This window comes from Dipodomys spectabilis, unplaced genomic scaffold (assembly GCF_019054845.1).
Source record: "Dipodomys spectabilis isolate Male_0828 unplaced genomic scaffold, ASM1905484v1 ptg000069l, whole genome shotgun sequence".
Lineage (NCBI taxonomy): Eukaryota > Metazoa > Chordata > Mammalia > Rodentia > Heteromyidae > Dipodomys > Dipodomys spectabilis.
In genome coordinates, this window is record NW_024870746.1 from 20,495,690 (window position 1) to 20,517,290 (window position 21,601).

Consider the following 21,601-nt stretch of genomic DNA (forward strand, 5'->3'; position numbering starts at 1 on the left):
GCTGGTGGTGTCATAGGCAAATCTTCAAGTCCAGCCCTTTAGAATAGCCCCCAAAATGTTCCCTGGCTTCTCCAGAACAAGCCCATGACTCTTCTGCATTTTCTGCCATTTTATTCAAACTTCGAACATAGCACTCCATCAGCTCTCACTCTGGTAAGTCTTGGGCCAGGCATCGCATCATATCCAGGTGCTCTAACCTCAGCGTGTTACCTGGCACAGAGAAGATACTAAGAGAACGTCAGCTGAACCAATAAGTTGAATTAGAGGGTAATTAGAAGATAATCTAATGGAATGAATCTACATTGACCTATAAGGAGGAAGATAAGGAGCTTTGGTGGGGAGAATATGCACAATCTGAACCCTTGGCAGGTCCCCTTCCTTCTGCCCTTCAACAAACATTTCAAGGAAGCTATCGAGTACCAGGTGTTGCCCTACATGTTGGTGAGACAATAATGGATAAAACCATGCATGGACCATGTCTTAGTTGAGTTTGGGGATAAAGGCAATCAAATCACTTCACAAATAAATGAAAAGCTGTACCGAGGCCCCAAAGAGTAGAACACACTGTTTAGAGAGATGAAAGAGAATTTGGCTTAGACATCAGAGAGGGCTTTCCTGAGGAAGTGACAAATACACTGGTTCCCAAGGGAGTCTACTAAGCAAGAACGAGAGGGATCACAGTCTAGGCAGAGGGAACGGAAAGTGTAAAAATGCACTAGATCAGGAAGAGAAAATGTACACTCACGAATCTGAAGAAACTCTGGCTCAAGTATAATAAATAACCAATGCATGTTGAGGCAGAAAAGAAAGAGGCCAGAATGAAAGGTTCACTCGACTCAGTAATTTTGTCTCACTACCCTGGGATTTTTCCTTTCTGGTGCTACCATACACGAGACCCCACCTCAGCAGAGGCCTATGCTGACTCAAACTGAGCTGCCCTTTAGCTTCGGCTGAGCTCAGGAGGATGCCTAAGCACCCATGAAAGGCAGAAAGGCATCAACAGGACTTTGATTTCCATGAGAGAAGAACAGAAGAGGCAATGGTGGATGTGGCAGATGGTGGGTGCTATCAGTTGCCTTTCCATATCCCCCACGGACTGGACAGTACCTTAGTGGCTATGAACTCAGCATAGAGTTGAACTGCCTGGGAGGACATAAGCTGTTCAGTCCTGGGCACTTACTCAAACTCTTTGAGCTTCCTAGCTTTAAATGCAATAATAATATTATCTTCCCACTTCAAAAGGTTGACTTGAAATAATATATAGAAGACACTGAGAATCATACCTGGAACTCAATAAGAATTCAATACACACTGGTGTATATCATCATCTTGGCAGTATATTTTGCTATGAAGGCTGAGGATATCGCTTGAGAGGTAGAATGGAAATGCTGTGTTCAGGTTATAAAATAGAAAGAAATTAAGATATCCACTTGTCACCAGGTCAATTGGCTCACGATAATTGTATGAACAGGTCTATAACTTGTGTCATTAATGGGAGTATTGGTGCATATACAATGATTTCAGGCTAGAATGGAAAAAATTAATTAAAATGTACGATTCCTATGAAAAACTCATATTTCGAAATCACTGTAGTGAATAATCATTATTACTTTCTAGACTTAACAATAATGTTCTGTGATTCAGCTTTATTGTGCTTCAAAACTTTGCCCATTAGTTTTTTTTTTAATTCTCATTCAAACCTTTGCTAAAAAAAAAAGAAAGAAAGAAAAACAAAACATAGCAGGAAAGAAACAAGGCTATTTCCCCATACCTTGCGTGTTTCTATAAATCAAAGAACATAAGAGTGAAGAAGTTGGAAATGGATGGTCAAAGCTCCTAGTTCCACAAAGAAAATGAAGTTTCCAGTAAGAAGAGATGATTTGCTCCAAATGATATAATGGTGGTGACTCTAAATAATTTTTCCTCTAGTACATAAAGAAATGCCCTAGCTTCTACTCAGCATCACAGTAATTTTTTTAACTTACCTTTAAGTAGCTGTACAAATGAGTTGCCATTTAACAAAGCAGTTTATGAATACAATATATCTTAATCAATGTCACTCCTTTCAACATTCCCACCCATCTCTCCCCTCCCCATGCCTCTCTCGCTCTTCTTAATTTTGTAGAATATACACACTGGATTCTCAGTTGCATTTCCCTCCTCTTCTCCTCTTCATTTGCCTACCTCTTTCTCCTTGACTCCACTCCACCACTTCCTGGCGTGTTACAATGATTTAACCTCAGTGCTCTCACACAGTCTTGCCAGGTACTATCCTTTTTTTTTGGGGGGGGGGGGTGGGGTCTGGTCGTGGGGCCTGAACTCTGGGTCTGGGCGCTGTACCTCAGCTCTTCAGCTCAAGGCTAGCGCTCTACCACTTGAGCCACAGTGCCACTTCCGGCGTTTTTTCTTTTTGCTTATGTGGTGCTGAGGAATCGAACCCAGGGCCTCAGGCATGCAAGGCAAGCGCTCTACCACTGAGCCACCTTCCCAGCCCCAGCCAGGTACTATCTTAATGTCTGTCTTAATCTAAGAGTCAATAAAATGGGTAAGAGGGACCAACTCAGAGTAAATTGGACCTGAATTCAAATCCTCAGGCATATAGCCTTGTCCAATCTCATCTCAACGAACTGGAGCTTCTCACTTTAGAAAATGGCCAAGACCTTGTATTCTCCCTATTGGGTTCACAGGAAGATGTGGAGGAGATAATACTTATAAAGAACTTAAGAGAGGCTGGGAAGGTAGCTCAGTAGTAGAGCGCTTGCCTTGCATGCATGAGGCCCTCGGTTCAATTCCTCAGCACCACATAAGCAGAAAAAGCTGGAAGTGGCGCTGCGGCTCAAGTAGTAGAGTGCTAGCCTTGAGCTGAAGAGCTGAGGGACAGCACCCAGCCAAGAGTTCAGGCCTCACGTCTGACAAAAAAAGAAAAAAATGAAGAACTTAAGAATAGTACCTAATGCTTGGTTGGTTCTTAGTGGGTGATTGCTATGGCTTTATTGTTGCTCTGTATTATCTCCAGATTATCAATTGTTTCTACTTTTATTTAAAAGGCAATACTCATAGCCAGCCAGGTGCTGGTGGCTCAGCCTCTAATCCTAGCTACTCAGGGGGCTGAGATCAGAAGACTGGTTCAAAGCCAACTCTGGCAGGAAAGTCCACAAAACTCTTACATCTAATTAACTACCAAAAAGCCAGAAGTAGATGTGTGGCTCAAGAGGTAGTAAAAGGCCAAGCCACAGCTTGAGGTCCTGCGTTCAAACCCAAGTACTAGGACATGGGCACACGCGTGCACGTGCATACACACAGACACAGAGGCAATACTAAAATAAATATATATAGAGAATTTATTTACATACATATATTGCACATATATATGCATGCATGTACACATATATGTGTATATACATGCATATGCATATGTATAAAGAAAAGTCACCTAATTCTACTAGCAAAGAAAACCATATTGATATTTTGGTATTTTTTTCCCCAGTTATTTCCCTGAGCAACATTGTGTGCATGTTCACAGTTTGCTACACTGTTGTAGTTATGCTAAATTGCAATTATCATTCTGATGATAAATGCTACCTGGGAGAGAGGCTGTTCTAGAAAATCTTTTATGATTGTAGGATTATTGCCTAAATTAGGAATAATGATCCCTAACAGCACTGTTTACTTTTAAGCTTTATACAAATGCCACCATGAAATTCTACATCATTAGAACGACTGAGTCATCAGGGTCGTTTCAAGTGACCACTTTCTTCAGGATTTCCGTGATCAATGACATATTAAACCTGATGAAAGTCCCACAGATCAATCCAGTGATTACACACTTCTTTATTATTTGATTTACAATTTTTATTTCAGTTTGACAACTTTTTCAATTAAGGTTTGCACAGTGCTATACTTCAGACCTTGGTGATATGGAAAGGTCTTACACAAGGAATTTTTCTCCACTGGAAAGAAGGGATGCACTCTCATGTCCAGGAGTATTTATTGTAAAGACCTTGGCAAAATTCTGAGTAGAAGAGCTTTGGGGGAATAGAAAGGAAATGGGACAGATGCTCTGTGTCCATTTATAGTCCCTCTGCTTCTCTCAGAACAAGTCTCCTCTTCCTCTCCCCGAATCAGCTTCCTCTGCCTCCTCCCGATTTCTGCCTCATCCAGAACGTTAGCTTTCATATCACCTGACTTACTCAGGATTGATAATACCTCCATCCCTGCAACCCTGAGCCATTGCACCTCCAGTCCTCAATACCAACTGTACCATGTTTCCTACTTTTCTACTCCCAAGTCCTTGAAGAAGAATCCAGCTTGCTCACACCATGTGTTTGACAGACCTTAAGTCACAGGTTCTGTTTGACAGCTGTCCATCCTCAGCCCAATCAGATGAGCCGGAGAAGGCAAAGCCACATGGCTGAGATACCTACTCCTCCGTTGGTCTTTTCCAGTGAGTAGGATTCTATGAGAAGAGGGTTTGGCCAAAACTGGACCACTAGCCCATTTCTAGACAAGTCTTTCTGCTGACTCACATATGAAGGCAATTTAACTGGACATAAAATCCATGAAGTACAATCGTTTCTTCTCATTATCCAATAGATCTTGTTTCACTGTCTTCTGATATCATGTGACCCAACTGCTGTCTGACTTTTTTTTTTAACTTCTTATTAATAACTCTTTTTTTATGTGAATCTTTAGACAGCTTGTCCCTTTGTTCAATGATTCATGGTAGAATGTCCTTCCAGGTGGCTCTATGTGTATTGCCTCTGATCTCTGATATGGTTTTTAGACTTTGAAAACTTGGGCAAGGTTTTCATCTATTTTTATTTTCTTCTACTGCTTCTGCTCTCATTGTTTTGGCTTCAAGAACACTCATAATTTTGTAGCAATCCCTGATATTTCTTATTTTATTTCTCTGTTTTTTCCACAGTGTGGAAGAACATCCAAGATTGCCTTCCCTGTGGAATTCATGATTTGGTTCTGATGTTTACACTCACTCAAGTGGATTTTCATTATGTAACTGAGTAATTACTTTTCCTGAAATCATTCTCACTTCACTCAACTCCTTTTTCTTTCCTTATCCTTTGTTCAGGACCTGTTGCTCCTATTTCAAATAGGCCACATCTTCTTGTATCACACTGAGAAGAATAAAGAATTTTTAAAATACTTTTCCTTTTTGTTGGTTGTCCTAGGATTTTAACTCAGGGCCCTGAGGTTTCTAGACAGATACTCTATGACTTGAGCCACATCTCTAGCCTCTTTTTTTTTTTTCGTTGACTGTTTTCAAGAATAGGGTCTTACTTTATACCTAGCCTGGGTAGTGATCTTCCTACTTCTGTTTCCCTGAGTTGCTGGAGATGACAGGTGTGTACCACTGGACCTAGTCATTGAGCTTCTCCTACAGCTGGGATCAAAGGTGGGTACCACCAGGCCTAGACACTGGTTGAGATAGAGTCTTAAAAACTTATTTTTTGCCTGGGCTTATAATGATTCTCCAATCTCTGCCTCCCAAGCAGCTAGGATTACAGGCATAAACTACCAGTGCCCAGCCCCTGGCACAGGGCCTTTCCTGTCTCCACTTTTCATCTCTAGCAGGTACTCTGTGGAAAACTGAACATGGAAACCCATCCTGGCAGTCCACATGTTCCCCCTTCCTGTCTACTTCTCTTGTGATTACTGCAGCCTCCACATCGGTACAGGAAGAGGGATGATTCTGAAGTAAGGAAGGCTATGAAAATGGCACTAACGGGGAGGTCAACGCTGATTTCTGGTTGAAACAGGTCATGTGTCTCTGAGCTGGTGGGCAAGAACACAGGGGTGGTGAAGGGACTTCATGAGACAGTTCACACAGGTCACAGATTGCATTCTGCACACTAGTTTGAAAGGAATTTCATTGATTCTAGAGTAGGCTAGTCCTACTTTTCAGTGTTCATTTTGTTCATGCTTTTCAGTGCTTTGCAGGCATTATAGCTGGCAGTTGGGCACAATTTTATCAGAGGTCATAAACAGACATCACAGAACTCATGACGCTCATAAGACACCTTTTTTACAGCCTCTTTTATGTTTAGCTAAAAACCCTGAAATTTAAATTTACTCCACAGTCGTGGTTTTAAAACAAGAGAAGTATCATTTCCCCCCTTCCTCACTTCCAGAGGCAACTGGCATGTCTACAGACATTTTTGGAAGCTACAACTGCGGATGCTCCTGACAGTTGCTGGATAGAGGCTACAGATGCTTAGCCACATCTGAGCCTCTCCCATAAAATGTCAAAAGTGTCAGAGCTCAGAAATGTGCTTCCTAGCAAGGGCCCATCATGGACAATTATTTGACAAGTATTTCCACTGTGCTCCTGGTGGCCTACAGGAGCACCAGGAACTTTATCGGATGCACATTTACATCAACTTTCTAGTGATTCAAATACACAAACCCTTATTCAGCTATATAAGAAGGAACAGCTTTGCCTCTTTTGTTTCTCGTTCCCAGCAGATGACACAGTAAGGAAAGAAACAATCACTAGTGGGGGGATGCTGAAAAGCTCCCAGGCCACTCATAGGAAAGGGATGCTGAATCCAACATGCCTGCGAAGTCCACAAATGAAAAGAGCGAGCAGGTGGGCTCTCTAGTGGGAAAGAGAAGGAAGTAGCTGCATTCTAGCTGATCAACTCAGCAGCACTGAAAGAACACAGAAAATATGCTCTGAAACTCAGCCTCGAAATACCAGGAGCACTGTGAATCATCAAAAAGACAATAAAAACAGAAAGTCCAGGAGTGTGGGTTGGGTGGGTGAGGGTTGCTGAGGGTCTGTGTGCTAACTGAGCTGAATGTATACAAACATCCAATAACATTAATATCATTTATTTACATATTTTACAATAGTAGCTTCCACGAGAGAGGGCTTACTAAAGTTCTAAAAGTAGTTCTTCCAGTTACAAAGAAGACATTTGTAGCTGGGCACTGGTGGTCCATGCCTATAATCTTAGCTTCTCGGGAAGCTGAGATCTGAGGATGGCAGTTCAAAGTCAGCCCAAGCAGGAAAGTCTGAGAGAGTCCTATCTCCAAATTAACCACCAGAAAGCTGGAAGTAGAGCTGTGGCTCCAGGTGTAGAACACTAGCCTTGAGTGAAAAGGCTAAGGGACAGCATCTAGGCCCTGAGATCAAGCCCTAGTACAAACACACACACACACAAATAAGATTTTTACAAAGAACTCTACCACCACCACACACACATGTTAAGTCAGCTGCAATAATTGGCCATTGGAAGACTGGTGGCCAGTAGCAGCCCTGGCAAGACTTGACATGCATACCCTCCAGTCCCCATAGAAGCAGCTTTCTCAGGGAAGCTAGCTGTTAGCTGAGTAATTGCTGGAATTAACTTTAATCCAAGCTTCTCTTCAGGCTCTGTAATTCAAAGCACAGGGGGTCATGCTGTTGGTTACCAGCCTTGGAGTATATTTATATAATCTGTATTATTGTTTGGTATGTTATTCATGTTCATTGGTATACTACTCAAAAACATTCTCCTCCCTGACCGTATTTTCATCTGAAACTTTTGCTGTATTTCCCACACACAACATACACACAGAGGCAAGGAAGAGTGTCCCTCACAACAGCTTGTTATAAAAGGCCAGCCAAGCCAGGTTACTGGTGGCTCATGACTATCATTCTAGTTACTCAGGAGGCTGAGCTTTGAGGATCACAGTTCGAAGTTAGCCCCCAAGGAAGTCTCCATGAGACTCTTTACTCCAATTAACCGCTCAAAAACCAGAAGTGAAGCTGTGGCTGAAAGTGATAGAACACTACCCTTGAACGAAAGAGCTCAGGGACAGTGTCCAGGCCCTGAGTTCAAGCCCCACAACTGACCAAAAAAAAGGCCAGCCCACATCTGACTGACACTCCTCTCTCACCCATTCTTTCTCCTCCAAGCTCAGGGATTCAGGCCAATGTCCCAAGAATAATCAACCATGAAAACAGAATATTTAAAATATATCTATATGTATCTCTGGCACACTTGAAAACAGAGTATGTTTTGGTAGTATCAGAAACTGAAGTAATATATTTTAATTTTAGAAGTTTGGGAATAAAAAGAGGAAGAGGGAGAGAGAATGCAGTCATAATAATCAATGCCTGTCCTAAGAAACTAGAAAAACTGAAGGGAGGGGTTGGGCTGGAGGGACGAGGAAAAATGATGGATGGGTTGAACAAAGCTATTTTGGATGCTATGGGGTTTTCAAACACAAAAAGAAGAGAGTCCTCTCCAAGGTGCTCATAAATCTAGGAAGAGAAAATGACCTGGCCAATATATTAAAAAAAAAAAAAAAGAGCAGCAGAATGTCAAGAAAATTAATAGTCCAGATTTGTGTTCACCAAATCGAATGTAAACTGAACACCCATCATTCAATTAATAAAATATTGTCTATAAGACGCCATTCTCTCCTCCACATTCCCCAGGAGGCCTCCCGCTTCCTTTGTGTCCCACAATGGTTCTGGAAGGTTGGGCTTTGGCATTTCTAACTGGCTTCATCTTTCAGATTAGTCAGCAAGTGTTTGTCTTTCCTCTCTAACTGGAAAACAAGCCACTCAGGAGTTGCTCGATCCTCTGCCCCATCGTTGGCCATGATGACATGAGGTTCATCGTCCAACATATGGCAGTTAGGGAAACTGGGGTGTGAATCCTGGGGAACACCACAGTTCCTGGCTTTCTCAAGTGCTGACGGGAACTTGTCCACTTCAGTCAAGTCACAGACTTGACACCGACAGTCATAAAAGCTGCAGGCTTTTGACATCCTAAAGTGTTTTACCAGCAAGTAACTGATGTTACTAATAACTGCCTAGAAACAGGAAATACTAGCCAAGACCACAAAATAAATGCAAAATCTGGGACTTAGAACCTTGGACCCCTGAAGTACCAGATGACAATCAAAATGTTACAGAATTCAGAGATAAAACGAGGCAGAGGATGACAATATGTATTTGCATCTCATTCCAGTAGAATCATTTGCCTGTGTAATCCGATGTACTTCCTCAGCTAAACGCTTTGCAGCTCATTATTTTGCTTTAAAAAATGATTAAAAGGTTCAGAAATAATTATCTATTTTAATTTCCAAAATGGATTTCACTGCAATAGACTGAGTGTATTAATAGATGCATACAAATGGAACTCTATGAAAAACAGATTGTCTGCAAGTAACCTTTCAATTAGAAACAGACACTGTGGGCTCTCAGATTCTCAAGAGTTTCATTTTAAATGGCGTGGGCACAAGTGAAACCAGGGGTAATTGCTCTCTCTGTCTATTCTGGATGTGTTACGAAGGGCCAACCATCCCCTGGGCTGGTAAGTGGTCCCAGTGCACATTGTGCTCCTGCCCAGCCCATGTCATTAGAGACCATCCTGGTCCTGACACTGTAGGCCACGTAAACACCCCAGATTCAAATTCAACCAACATGGACGGAGGGACTATTAAGTGTGAGGGGTATTTTATGTGGATTTTCTCTCCTTGTCTTTAAAACAGATGGTACTGCAGACTGATGGATGACAGATCAACAACAAAAGCCATCCATTAGGGCACTAAGTCTTTCACATACATTGCATGCGTTATATCACATGCTCGAGGAGCTGTGTGGCAGATTGAGGATTCAAATGCCTGTGGTTTGATTCCATAGCCTTGTACTTCTACTTGAGAGGCTTTTCCACTCCCAGTGGCCTATGTGGATGAGAGCTTCCACACTTTGGCTGGGAAACCCCTTGTCTTAATGGTGGGGACCCTTTCAGGTCCACAGTCACTATATTTACAGGCTGAAGGATCTCCCATTGTTGGGGATTTCCAAGTACTTTCAAATACAGACTTTCACTATAACACACACGTCACCATGGTCATTGTCACTGGGAAATTGCTGTCTTCTGTAAAACAGAAGTTTTATCCATTTAAATGATTTTTGGCTTTGTGGGTTTGTTTGGTTTTTTTTTTTTTTGTCAATCCTGGGGCTTGAACTCTGGGTCTAGGCACTGTCCCTGAATTCCTTTTCACTCAAGGCTAGCACTTTACCACTTAAGCCACAGCACAACTTCCAGCTTTTTCTGTGATTGAAGCACAGACTTTTCTGCCCAAGCTAGCTTCAAACCACAATCCACAGATCTCAGCCTCCTCAGTAGCTAGGATTACAGGTGTGAGCCACCAGACTCCAGGTGAGAGTCTCTGAGCCCAAAATTCACTAACATCTAGCTAGATGTAAACGTGTAACTCCTTTTGTAGGGGTTCAGTCTGGGCACATGCTCTGTCTCAGAAGCAGAGAGAGCACAATTCCGCTACACCCTTGTGTGGGGACAACAGAAAGCCAGGTTTCTGAGCCTTCCAACTCAGTCTAAACTCCAGCCTAGACAGTCAGCAAGTGTCTCTCCATCTCCATCTGCTCCCTCTTCAGAAATCTATATCATACACCTAGTTCCCTTTTGCTTCCTTTACCTTTTAAGGAAGATGCTGGCACTTAATTAAAATTTCTTATGAATGTAACAAAACTTTCCATAAATTTCATAATGTCATTAGGATTGTTCATTTTGCTTAGTACTTGACAAAGCCGCATAGGTTTTAAGTGACTGACCCACTTTAAGGTTTTTGTTTGTTATTTTTATATAAATTCTGGGGGATTTTGTGGGTAAGGTTTAAATAACTCAGTTTTCCAAGTTTGTGTATGCTGGGGTACAGCAGAAACACGTGAACTGACAGCACAACTCAAGAACTAAACTTTGGCATACACCAGTAATCCTGGCTCCTCAGGAGACTGAGATCTGAGGAACGTGGTTTGAATTCAGCCCAAGCAGGAAGTCCATGAAACTCTATCTCCAATTAACTACCAAAAAGCCAGAAAGTGGAGCTGTGATTCAAGTGGTAGCCTTGGGCTTTATAAAAGCTCAGGGACAATGCCCAAGTCCAGAGTTCCAGCCCTAGGACCAGCAAAAGAAAAGAAAAAAAAAAGACTAAACTTCATTCAACCGTATGATTTAAGTGGTCCCTCTTCAAAATCGAGTTGCTATGAGAACAGAATAATTTACTACTGACCTGTTAAATTGAAACCACTTTGTACAACTACTTAAGAGATAATAAATAAATAAATCAAGTGATTCACTGCCTCATCTGTATTTATTTACATATTCTGATATTTAATGAGAGTTTTTCATTTCAAGAAGGTTCTAGACAATTTATGAAAGAAAAAGAAAAAGGACTTTATTAAAGGATGCTAGCTAGTCAGTCTAGAACACAATTATTTGGCTCGAGTAGACTCAACGGTGAGTATCCTTCTCAGGAACACCTAGGCTCACACTGCAGAGCCCCTCCCCTTGCTGCCCCCAGACAGGAAGCCCCCTTAAGCAGGAAGCCCCCTTGTCCTTTGGAGAATTTGAGGAAAGCTCCACTATGGTACAGGCATGATTGATTATATCACTGGCCACTGATGATGGACAAAACCTTTATCCCTTCACCCCGACCTAGCTGGGGAAGGGAGATGACAGAGTAAGTAAGGCTGCAAGTTCCAACCCTCTATTCACCTGGTTAATCCCCCTGGTAATGGTAACCTACCACCATCTTGTCTCAGATGTTAGAGGTATGGCTCAAGTGGTAAAGCACTTGCCTATCAAGTTCAAGATCCTGAATTAAAACCCCAGAACCACCAACAAAAATTTTTTTTCTCTATTAGAATAAAAGCTATTCCTACTCCCCAGGACATGCCAAGGGATTTAGGAACTCTGCACTCCTAACTCTCAGAGGATTACAAAGGAGATCTCTGTCAGAAACGGGGTCAGTGAGCAAACAACAAAAGGTTCCATTTGTGGCCCTATTTTAAAAGTTGTTCTGTGCTAGGAACCAGAAAGCACAACTCAAATACTTATTTCATATTCTGTCACAATATCCTGGCGGTTTACTAAATTTTGATTGAGTTAAACTGAAATCACCACATGGAATGAATAGCTTGTGTGTTGGCTAGCACAGATCTCAACAACAGAAGCTGCAAACTAATATTAGAAACACCAGTGCTGCTCACCAGAGACTGCTGAGCTTGGAAAGGACCTTAGAATGTATCTGGCAGAATTCATTCTGAAGAAAACTCAGGCCCAAATAAGAAAAGTGACTTGCACAAAAATCCCTGCAATGAGACAGAAGTCAGGCAGACTAAAGCCTTGGTTTTCTGTATCTGTTCCAGTGCCCTTTCCTAGGAAGATTCTGGTACTGATGGGGGAAAAAAAAGCTGCAGTTGTGTTCAATTCTGGGTGTGTGGAATCCATGTAGCTCAAGAGGCCAGCAAAGGCAACCACAGATCATGTACACACCCTGCTGAGCTTGGCTTCTCCAGCGCCCTGATGGGGCAAGTCACTCACTGTCTGTATACTGTAACACACTCTGGGTAGTTTATTACTCCAAGTGTTTCCAAAGCTCCATGAGCTCCTCAAGGCCAAGCAAGGAGATGGTATAGACAGAGGGTGCTAACAGTCACTAGTCTTGGAGCAAATGGATTCCAGTCATCAGGGTGGTGCATAGGACTCTACTCCAGCACCTCTGCCTATGAAAGCTGGGTGTCACTGCTTCATGCTTAGTAGAATATACTCCAGGTCCCATCTAACCCCTGCAAGTCACTCTACTCACAATCTAAGCTGCAGTGGTCTCTGAGATCCCTGTTACAGAGAAACAAAAGCTGAGCCTGGCTTCTATCCTGTCCTGAGAGCGATGAGAAAGAAAGAGTGACTGACATATTCAAGATGGTAGCAAGGCCAACACTGAACAAATGCCTTGTCAAGTGCAGAAGCCAAATGCACTGGTTAAGGACCGTGGATCTTGAAGCTCATTTTGCTAAGGAGCACCAGAGCTCACCCACCGCTCTCTACCATTAAAACTATATGTGCGTCACAAACATCTTGCTTAGGTTACCAGAGAATCTTCTTAATTTTACCTTAAAAATATATTTACTCATAGGAACATCAGTAGTGGTACAAGTTATGTGTGGTAGAAACTGAACTACTGATTTTAACTCCTAGAGCATGAAAGCTTTCTTGGAGTTGGGGATTTTATTTTCATCTGGATCTTCAAATTAACAGACTCAAATATCACAAAGCCACAAAGATGATAATTGTTTAACCTTCCAGAGAAGCTGGGAGAAAGGTGACTCCGGGTTCTCTTTTGGACACCACGGTGGCCTCCGCTGTCATTTAATACTATTCTCCCACCTGAGGAACGAGGAAGAGTGTGGTACAGCAACCCACCATCCACCTTAAAATATATGGAACTATAGCCAGGCACAGTGGCAGGCTCCTTTAGTCCCAGCCACTCAGAAGGCTAAAGGAGGAAGGGTGGTTGAGCCCAGGGGTTTGGAATCAACCTGGAGATCTTATCTCTTTAAAAAAAAATACAAAATCAAAAGGCAGTGAAGTAGCACCTGGCTGTAATTCTGGGCAAGAGAAAAGCACAAGAATCAAACATTTTAATACTAATCATTTTTATTTTCTTGCCAAAGTGAAATTAAGCTAAAATTTTAAAAGCCTGTTTTTTTAAATATTGTAAACAAAGTTATTTTAGTTCTATAACCTCTTTCAAATTAGTCAGTTTTCCCTTCTCCATTTTTGTTTTTCAATGGTCGTAGGATTTGAATTGAGATCCTCGCATCTGCTAGGCAGGCATTTTTACCATTTTACCCAGCCCTGAGTCTATTTTGCTGATTAATTTTTTAGATTGGTCTCATTTCCTGCCTCCTATGTCAGACAGGATAACAGCCAGGTACTGCTGTGTCCAGCTATCTGGCCTTTCAAGCCTCCCGATCTCAGCCTCTCAGGATTACAGGTGTGTGCCACTAGCGCCCAGCTCCTTGTTATACTGTAGTGACACACGAAGAGAATTCCAGCCAATAGTCTTCCTCCGAGGTCAACCTCAGGTGACTGGGCAGTTCCTACTTTCTGGATATCTTTCCTTTGATTTTTATAAGATTAGAAGGATGGAGTTCGCCAAGTTTTCCCACAGTCATCATAAAACACCCATACCCTGAATGCTCACATTTCATTCAGTGTGACAGCTCCTTCCTGCCCCCAGAGCTCAGTGGGGGACTGCAAGAACCCGGATGCTCTTCTCTCCATGCAGCTGCCCCCAGCTCGGATGGGCTTGAAATCTCCTATCAGCCCAGAAAAGTTACTTCCACGCACCGACAGGGACCAGAGTAAATCTGTGAGTTCTGCACTTTCATGGAAGCATTTCTAGAGTATGACAACCCAAAGAACACCTTAAGAGTTTGCTGGACTCAGTAAACCTAGTTAGTCTAGAAACAAAAACAAACAAAATGATGCCAAATGCTTCCACGTTTCCTCTTTTACCAGGGGAAATTTATTTTCTTTCCTTAAAAAGATTCGTTGTGGGGGTGGGGTGTTTTTGCTTTTTGGGTTTTTGGTTGCTCTGTTTGGTTTGGTTTTGTCTTTTTAGTGGGGGCAAAGGGAACGCAGAAAGGGAGAGAGGAAGGGTAAAAAAATGCAGTCATGCTACTCAGTATACACTATGGAAAATGCAATATGCAACTTGTGGGCAGGGATGGAAGGGGGAAGCTGGGGTGGGGGTGGGGGTCGGGGGGAGAAACAAAGGAAAGGGTGACACTGTCCAAAACAAAAAATACATCATTGCCTGACTTAGGAGATGGTAACCCCTCTGCATAGCACCTTAATAGTAACAATAAAACTATACTTATTTTAAAAAAGACTTCCTTGCTCTTCCGGCCCCTGAAGCTTTCCCCTGTGGCTGTCACCATAGGCAAATGCCTGCAGTCAACTCTGCATCTCCACACTGGCCTGAAACTGCTTTCTCTCCTCCTAAAGGACACTTTATGTGACTGGTGGTCAGATGACAAGGGCTTCTCACATTGAAAAGGAAAACAATAATGATAACCGCTTAACCCAATCACTCTATCGGCTGTTTCATCTTCCTTCCTTTTCAGAGTTTCATTGAAGAAGTGCTATTGTCATTTCCTTGTCCCCCACTCCACTGCACCCCATGCTCTTCAATCTGGCCTCAGAGTCATCATTTCTGTGAAGCTTTTCTTGTCAAGGTACCCAATCATAAATGGTGGTTGGCCCCAACAACTTGACCTCCCAAACTGTGAGGGGGAAAAAAAACCTGTTTTCTAAAGAGAGTTGCAAATAAAGCAAGATCCTGCCTCCCCGCAGTTCCTGCTGGGCCCACCTCACCCCCTCTCTACCCTCACACCCTGCTCCTAAGCTGGGAAGCAGAATGAGAAAGTGACTCCCGGAGTAGTTACATTGTTTAATTGGAGGAACTGAGGATGCTGTCATGTGATGGGGGATAAAGAGTCTGAGGATGTCCACAAGGAGAGACTGACTTCTCACTTCCAAATGGACAAACAACACATGGTGATTTGCTGTCCTCCCAGAGTCAGAAAAAGAAAATCCCCAGGGATTTATCAGGACAGAAAGAAGTCCCCTAGACCCAATCCTACCCCAAGTTCTGTTTGCTTCATACAACAGTGATGATGATAACTCGCTAGAGCATCTTCTAGGATCTGCCCCAAAAGGCCTCCCACCCAGGCAAAGGGGTCCCAACATCAGCTACATAGGAACTATGTATCCACTCCCTCTCCTTCCTCCAGGCCAAGTAGAGGAGACAAGGAAAGGGAGACAGGAATCCCACAGGCAGACACACCACTCAATCAAGACACAGTCTGCCAAGGGATAAGCTCAGGCAAAGCTCTAAATCAATCACTCGTTTTCACAAATGACAGCATTCTGGACATCATCAAGTAAATGGTACAACATAGGATTCATAATTGCTGAAATAAATGACTGAGCACCATCTTCTCAATCTGACATACTCTCATCTTTCATTCATTCACTCCTACCACAAATGCTTACCAAAGGTTGATTCCACACGTTTCTAAATTTAATCACTAGTAGGTAACTAAGCTATGATCCTTGCCCTAAAGTTACTAGGGAAAGTAAGGAAAGAATAGATGTGTATCTACCATAAGGCATTTTGTGAATAGTTCTATAACAGGAGTATAAAGTACCAAAGGTATCAGGTCAAAAGTCTAAACTATTCCATGAAGTACTTTCAGATAGCTTTCGCTGATCCATTTAGATAGGGCTTTCTCATGCTTGCCTTTCTGGTGAGTGAGGCCCTTTATATCTCCTGCTTAAATACTCTTATAGGCTGAGGACATTCCAAAGGGGTAGCTTGGGATGAGGCCTGGGAGAAGACAACAAGATACTCATGGCCTCGTTTGGAAAGTTGTGATGGGCAATCCAGCAGAGATGATAAGTAGAGATTAAATAAATTATGGACATTTCCCCTCAAATAGGATCTTACCCATAAGGAACAAGATGGCCATGTCTTGTGGGGAACTGAGTCGCCCTAATAGCTATGTAAAACCTATGATTAATCTACAGATTTTAGCCAACTATTAGAATTAATTAGCATTTAGTTACACATTAGCAGAAGGCAACTAATTCCACATGCTTCCTGGTTTCCTTACAAACTTTGCAATGAATCCATGCCTCACTCACATAATTTGACAGGAATTTTAATAAAAATCTCTATCATTATTAGAGCAATACATAATGAATATGAAAAATTCAGAAAGCACAGCAAAGTTGATTTTTTAAGTTCATTTATATCCTGATAAATACTTAATATTCTGGCATATTTCCATGTAATTTCTGTTTGATTTAGTAATGATCTGAAATTAATATACCCCATAAGCCAACTGACTTTAAAAAATCACCAGTAAATTAGAATCTAAATTGCCAACTATAATCTCTTTCAATTATGAACAAGTTTTTATCTTTTTTTAAAGTTTTTATCTTCATGATTGTAAATGAAGCAGTGGATTCCATTTTAAAAAGGTTAAATTCAGTGGAGGAAAATGGCTTACTGGGTCATTTTATGATTGAATAGAAATCAGTAGTACTCACTTTCCTATTTATCTTTCCAGTATCCTACTAGCAGGAATTAACATTTTGTTGAACCCTCCCTTAAGATATAAACTCCTTTAAATATAGATTTCCTTGGTCATATAAGCAAGCATGTGTAATTGTAGTAAACACACACATGCACACATATACACACAAAACTTTGTGAGCAATATTTTCTTGACAAACATACAATTACTATCATTTATCAAGATACATAACAATGATTTATTTTCCTTTGCATTCTTCCATAACAGACATGCTTTTCAATGATATCTACAACAAAAAGTATTGACTTACCTGATTAAGAAATTATGTAGTCCAACATCAAAATGCCTGTTCAAAGGAGACAAAAAAGGCTATGAATAAAACATATTTACAGTAATAAAGGACTTGTACATATAATTTATTTCATGAAAAATAGATTTTCTATGACAGCTGTCCTCAAGGTATGGCGCAGAAGTAGCAGCAATGGCATTATTGCTGGAAATACAAGTGTTCAGGCCTCTACCTCAGGCAAATGCATTCAGAAATCAGAGCTAGAGTCCAGCAATTCAATAAGCTCTTTGGTTGATTCTAGTGAGCACCACAGCTCTTATAGCAAAGGGCTGTTGAAGCAAGTCTAGACTCCCTTTCTGGAAATAAAGGTCATACAGGTAGATTTCCAGATGCCTTCCACTCTCTCCATAGGTGAGTCCCTAAATAAGTTAGTTGTCCTGTCAGGATATAAGACACAGGAATTCACCGTGGAGTGAAGTCCACCAATTCATGCCTTGACTGTTGCTAGCTTCTGGCTTTACTCCTGTTCCTTCTCTGAGCTACACGGCATGAATGGTGCCTCATCCTACTTGACAGTGGTGACTGCTGATATTAAAATACGATTCCCATGGGACACTTTCAAATGATAAGATTCTTTCTTTAATTTTTTTTTTTACTTTTAGTAAGTTGTTTTTATTGTGAAAATACCGTACAGAGGAGTTACAATTACATGAGCAAGGCAATGAGTACATTTCTTATCAAGCATTGTTGCCTCCTCCTTTGTTTTTCCCCTACCATCCCGGCCCTCCCATCTCCATGACTATACTCCCTCCCTCGACCCCCCTCCCTTGGCCCTGTTTCAACATAGCATCTCGTACATCTCATTGTTGCAATGGGTCTACCTGTATCCCTAGATAAGATTCTTTTATGTACTAATCTGCCTATTTACAGATCATAGGCCCTCCTAGGGGAGAATAGAAAAACTCAAAGCTAAAATACGTCATTCATCACATCACTTAACCAAGATGATTAGAAAACGCAGGGGAAAAAATGGTATTCAAGATACACAAACTCCATTTATTTTTAAATCTTTTGCACAAAGCTATTCACTAAATAAAGCTCTACGGAGATAGCTGACTTGTTTCATTTGATTTTACATTATCCTGGATGAGATGCAAACTGTTCTTACAATTGTATTAATACCGAATTTTTTAAAATTCTCAACCCAAACCAAAAACACTTTCCTCAGCTACATAAGTAAAAATCCATACCACAGGTAGCAAGTGGATATTAGTAATAAGAGAATTAATGGGTGCAGATTAAAACAGATTTTTGCCAGTTGCCGGAGGCTCACGCCTGTAAACCTAGCTACTTAAGAAGCTGAGATCTGAGGATCGAGGTTCAAAACCAACCCAGGTAGGAAAGTCCATGATATTCTTATTTCCAGTGAACCACCAATAAGATAGAAGTAGAGCTGTGGTTCAAATGGTAGAATGCTAGCTTTAAGGGGAAAAAGCTACGGGAGAGTGCCCAGGCCCTGAGTACCAGTTCACATATACAAAAAACTTGTATATTGTGAACAATCTCTAATATTTCCAATTTCATGTATTTCTAGAAATATTAACTTTTACTGCTATTAATAGAAAAAACTGAGAAAACATAGTATCATACACCTATTATACTACAATTCTTGCTCCTGTGGGCTACAGAGCCATTCCAGAGAACAAAGAACTTAATTTCCCCCTCTTCAACAAATATTTTTGATGTCTTTACTGTTGGCTAGATATTGATAGTGGCTGAGGCAGACAGTCCCTAATTATAGGAGTTGACAGCTTAGAAAGGCAACAGATAGATACTTTTTATTTTTAATCACATCTGATTCTTTTCATATTTGTAATCCTAGCTACTCAGGAGGCTGAGGCTTGGAAGATCATGGTTCAAAGCCAGCCTAAGTAGAAAAGTCCACAAAACTCTATCTCCAATTAACTAGCAAAATGCCAGACTGGAGGTATGGCTCAACTAGTAGAGTACCAGCCATGAGCAAGGTCCTGAGTTTAAGCCCCAATGCTGAATTTAAGCACCAAAAAGAAAAAGAAAACAAAGAAAGAAGAGAAAAGGAAAAGGGGGGGGGGGGGGAGAAAGAAAACAGGTCAGCCTTCTGGGTGTACTTCATTGAGAAGGGCCTCTATAGTCCTGAGAGCCACTGGACAGTAACAAGCCCTCTACTTCTCTACAGTGGCTTGGTACATGGAGAAAGCCTTGATTCACTTTCCTCAACTTAACAAGCCAGTAGAAGTCTGTGGCTACCTGGCTGACACACAGTATGATCATGTCACACGAACAGCCAACACCAAACTAGGAGGCTCTTATAAAACAGTACCTTCCCAGCTAATTGGTAGCGTGCATTTGATATCTAGGAACAGCTCCATTTTCAAACTCCCACAGTGTCTGAGCAGAAAGCCAGTGGCCATATGTTTTCACTTTGTGCTATGCTCTGGGCTGCTCATTTAACTGTGCAACCAATGCTAAGGACCATTAGCACTTCAAAGACAATTTGTTCTTTTTCAGCCACTTACACTAAGGGGAAAAAAAAAGTATAGCTAAGACCGATTTGTTTCTCACAGCAGGTTCTATCAAATTATATTACAAATCCTATCTGTAATTATTCTACACGATTCCTTCGAGTGGAACAAACCTTTATGGATATAATAATCCCTATTCACAAAATATAAAAGTTTAATTAGACACTATTTAATCTACAGGTAGGATTGCTCACAAGCTCTTTATGCAGACCACACATGCTTCTAAGCCAGCATCACACAGAGAAAGTGCAGCCAATATAACTCGTAGTACAAGCCCACGCACTGTATTCTATAAAATACTTGGAGCAAGCCACAGAGTTAGGTGTAAAATAAGGCCATGCGTTTGAAGTAAGAACCTCTCAACAGTGGAAGTACTTTTTAGATAATCAGATAGGTAAAAGACACAGAGAAATCCACCAGGGTAGTGAAAGAACACCAGTCATGCTCCATTTGCTTCATGAAGACGTCCATGTAAGTCACTGGTGTTTATACTCACGCTGTTACAGTCAATGTAACCCACCATTGGGAGAGAGTTCCAACAAGTGATCTTCTTAAATGGACTTCGGCCAGCTACTGTGGTCTTCTGCCCAATAACAAAGATGTGGCCAAGTGGTGTTTCTTAAATCTTTTTATAAGTCATTTTGTATCTTGCTATATAGAACTGTGGTAGCCAGTTTCCAAGATAGGCTTTGCTGATCTACACTACCTAGTGTCCACCCTGCACCTCCCTCTCACATCATAGCAGGATAAATCCATGTAACTAGCAAAGCAGAACTGAAGAGAATCACAGCAGAAGTGAGCACAGTACATCTCACCTTGAGATCAGGTTGTAACAGATCCTGTCACTTCTCCTCACAATTACTTATGCTCTTCCTCTTGATTTCTTGGATCACGTGTCTGGCGGAAGCTATCAATACTGTCTTGATGGCCCCAAGGCCTTGGAGATGAGGGACTGACACCTCCAGCCAACAGCCATAAGGGCTAGGCTTCAAAATAAGTCTTCTAGCTCATTTAGTTCTGTAGCTAGCTACACCATGCCTGATGGTAGATCCTCACCCCGTGTCTAATGATCAGTTAAGCAACACAAGGATCCATGACCTCCTGGCATGATAATTTTTTAAATTTGAATTGCTAAATCTGGAGATAATTTAGTCAGCAGAAATAGATAATTAATGTGGGTATTCAACTGAAACAAAAAAAAAATCAAGATGCCTTACCTATATTCCTCTGAATAGTACATGCTGATAGTTTTTATTTCACTCAGTTTTCTAAATGTCTGAAATTCAAGTAAGTATGATTACAATAGGTCCTAGAAAAACCCAAAAGATATTAATAATAAATATTTAAAATTCTATGTACACATATATTCAGAGAGAAAGCAGAGTGTCTTGCTGATAACAAATTACAACCATGTCTATTATTTCAATTGATCCTTACAAATTAACCAACTGTAGAACAAAGATTAAAATTCTCACTTTCTTGAGTTTGAAATGGTGCTACAAGAATAAAAGCTATCTACCTGTGTGAAAATGAGACAAGGCAAGTAGATGAGACTCGTTTGCGAAGTGAGGAGGATGGAAAATGATAAAAAGGTGATTATTATCAACAAGAATTGTATACACAGACTTGTTAAAACTAAACATCTTTGTAGATCTGATTGATGCCAATAAAAAATGAAAATGAAATTTTTTTAAAGCGGTTACAGCCAAAGAGCAAAAACGAATGTAACTGAAGCCTGCCCTCATGCCTACTGATTCCTAATGCTCTTCCCTCTGTACCACCTTTGTTATATTTCCCAGATGGAGTCTAGCATAGAAATTGTGT

General features: G+C 41.2%; 1 protein-coding gene across 1 annotated transcript in view; it reads right to left on the reverse strand.

Annotated features, from left to right (window-relative positions):
* Positions 1-21,601, reverse strand: part of Hhat (hedgehog acyltransferase) — a 225,429-nt gene that overhangs the window by 102,023 nt on the left and 101,805 nt on the right. Inside the window, exon 9 of the mRNA XM_042681974.1 lies at positions 17,238-17,273. Within this exon, the coding sequence (XP_042537908.1) occupies positions 17,238-17,273 (36 nt within the window). The remainder of the gene's footprint in view (positions 1-17,237; positions 17,274-21,601) is intronic.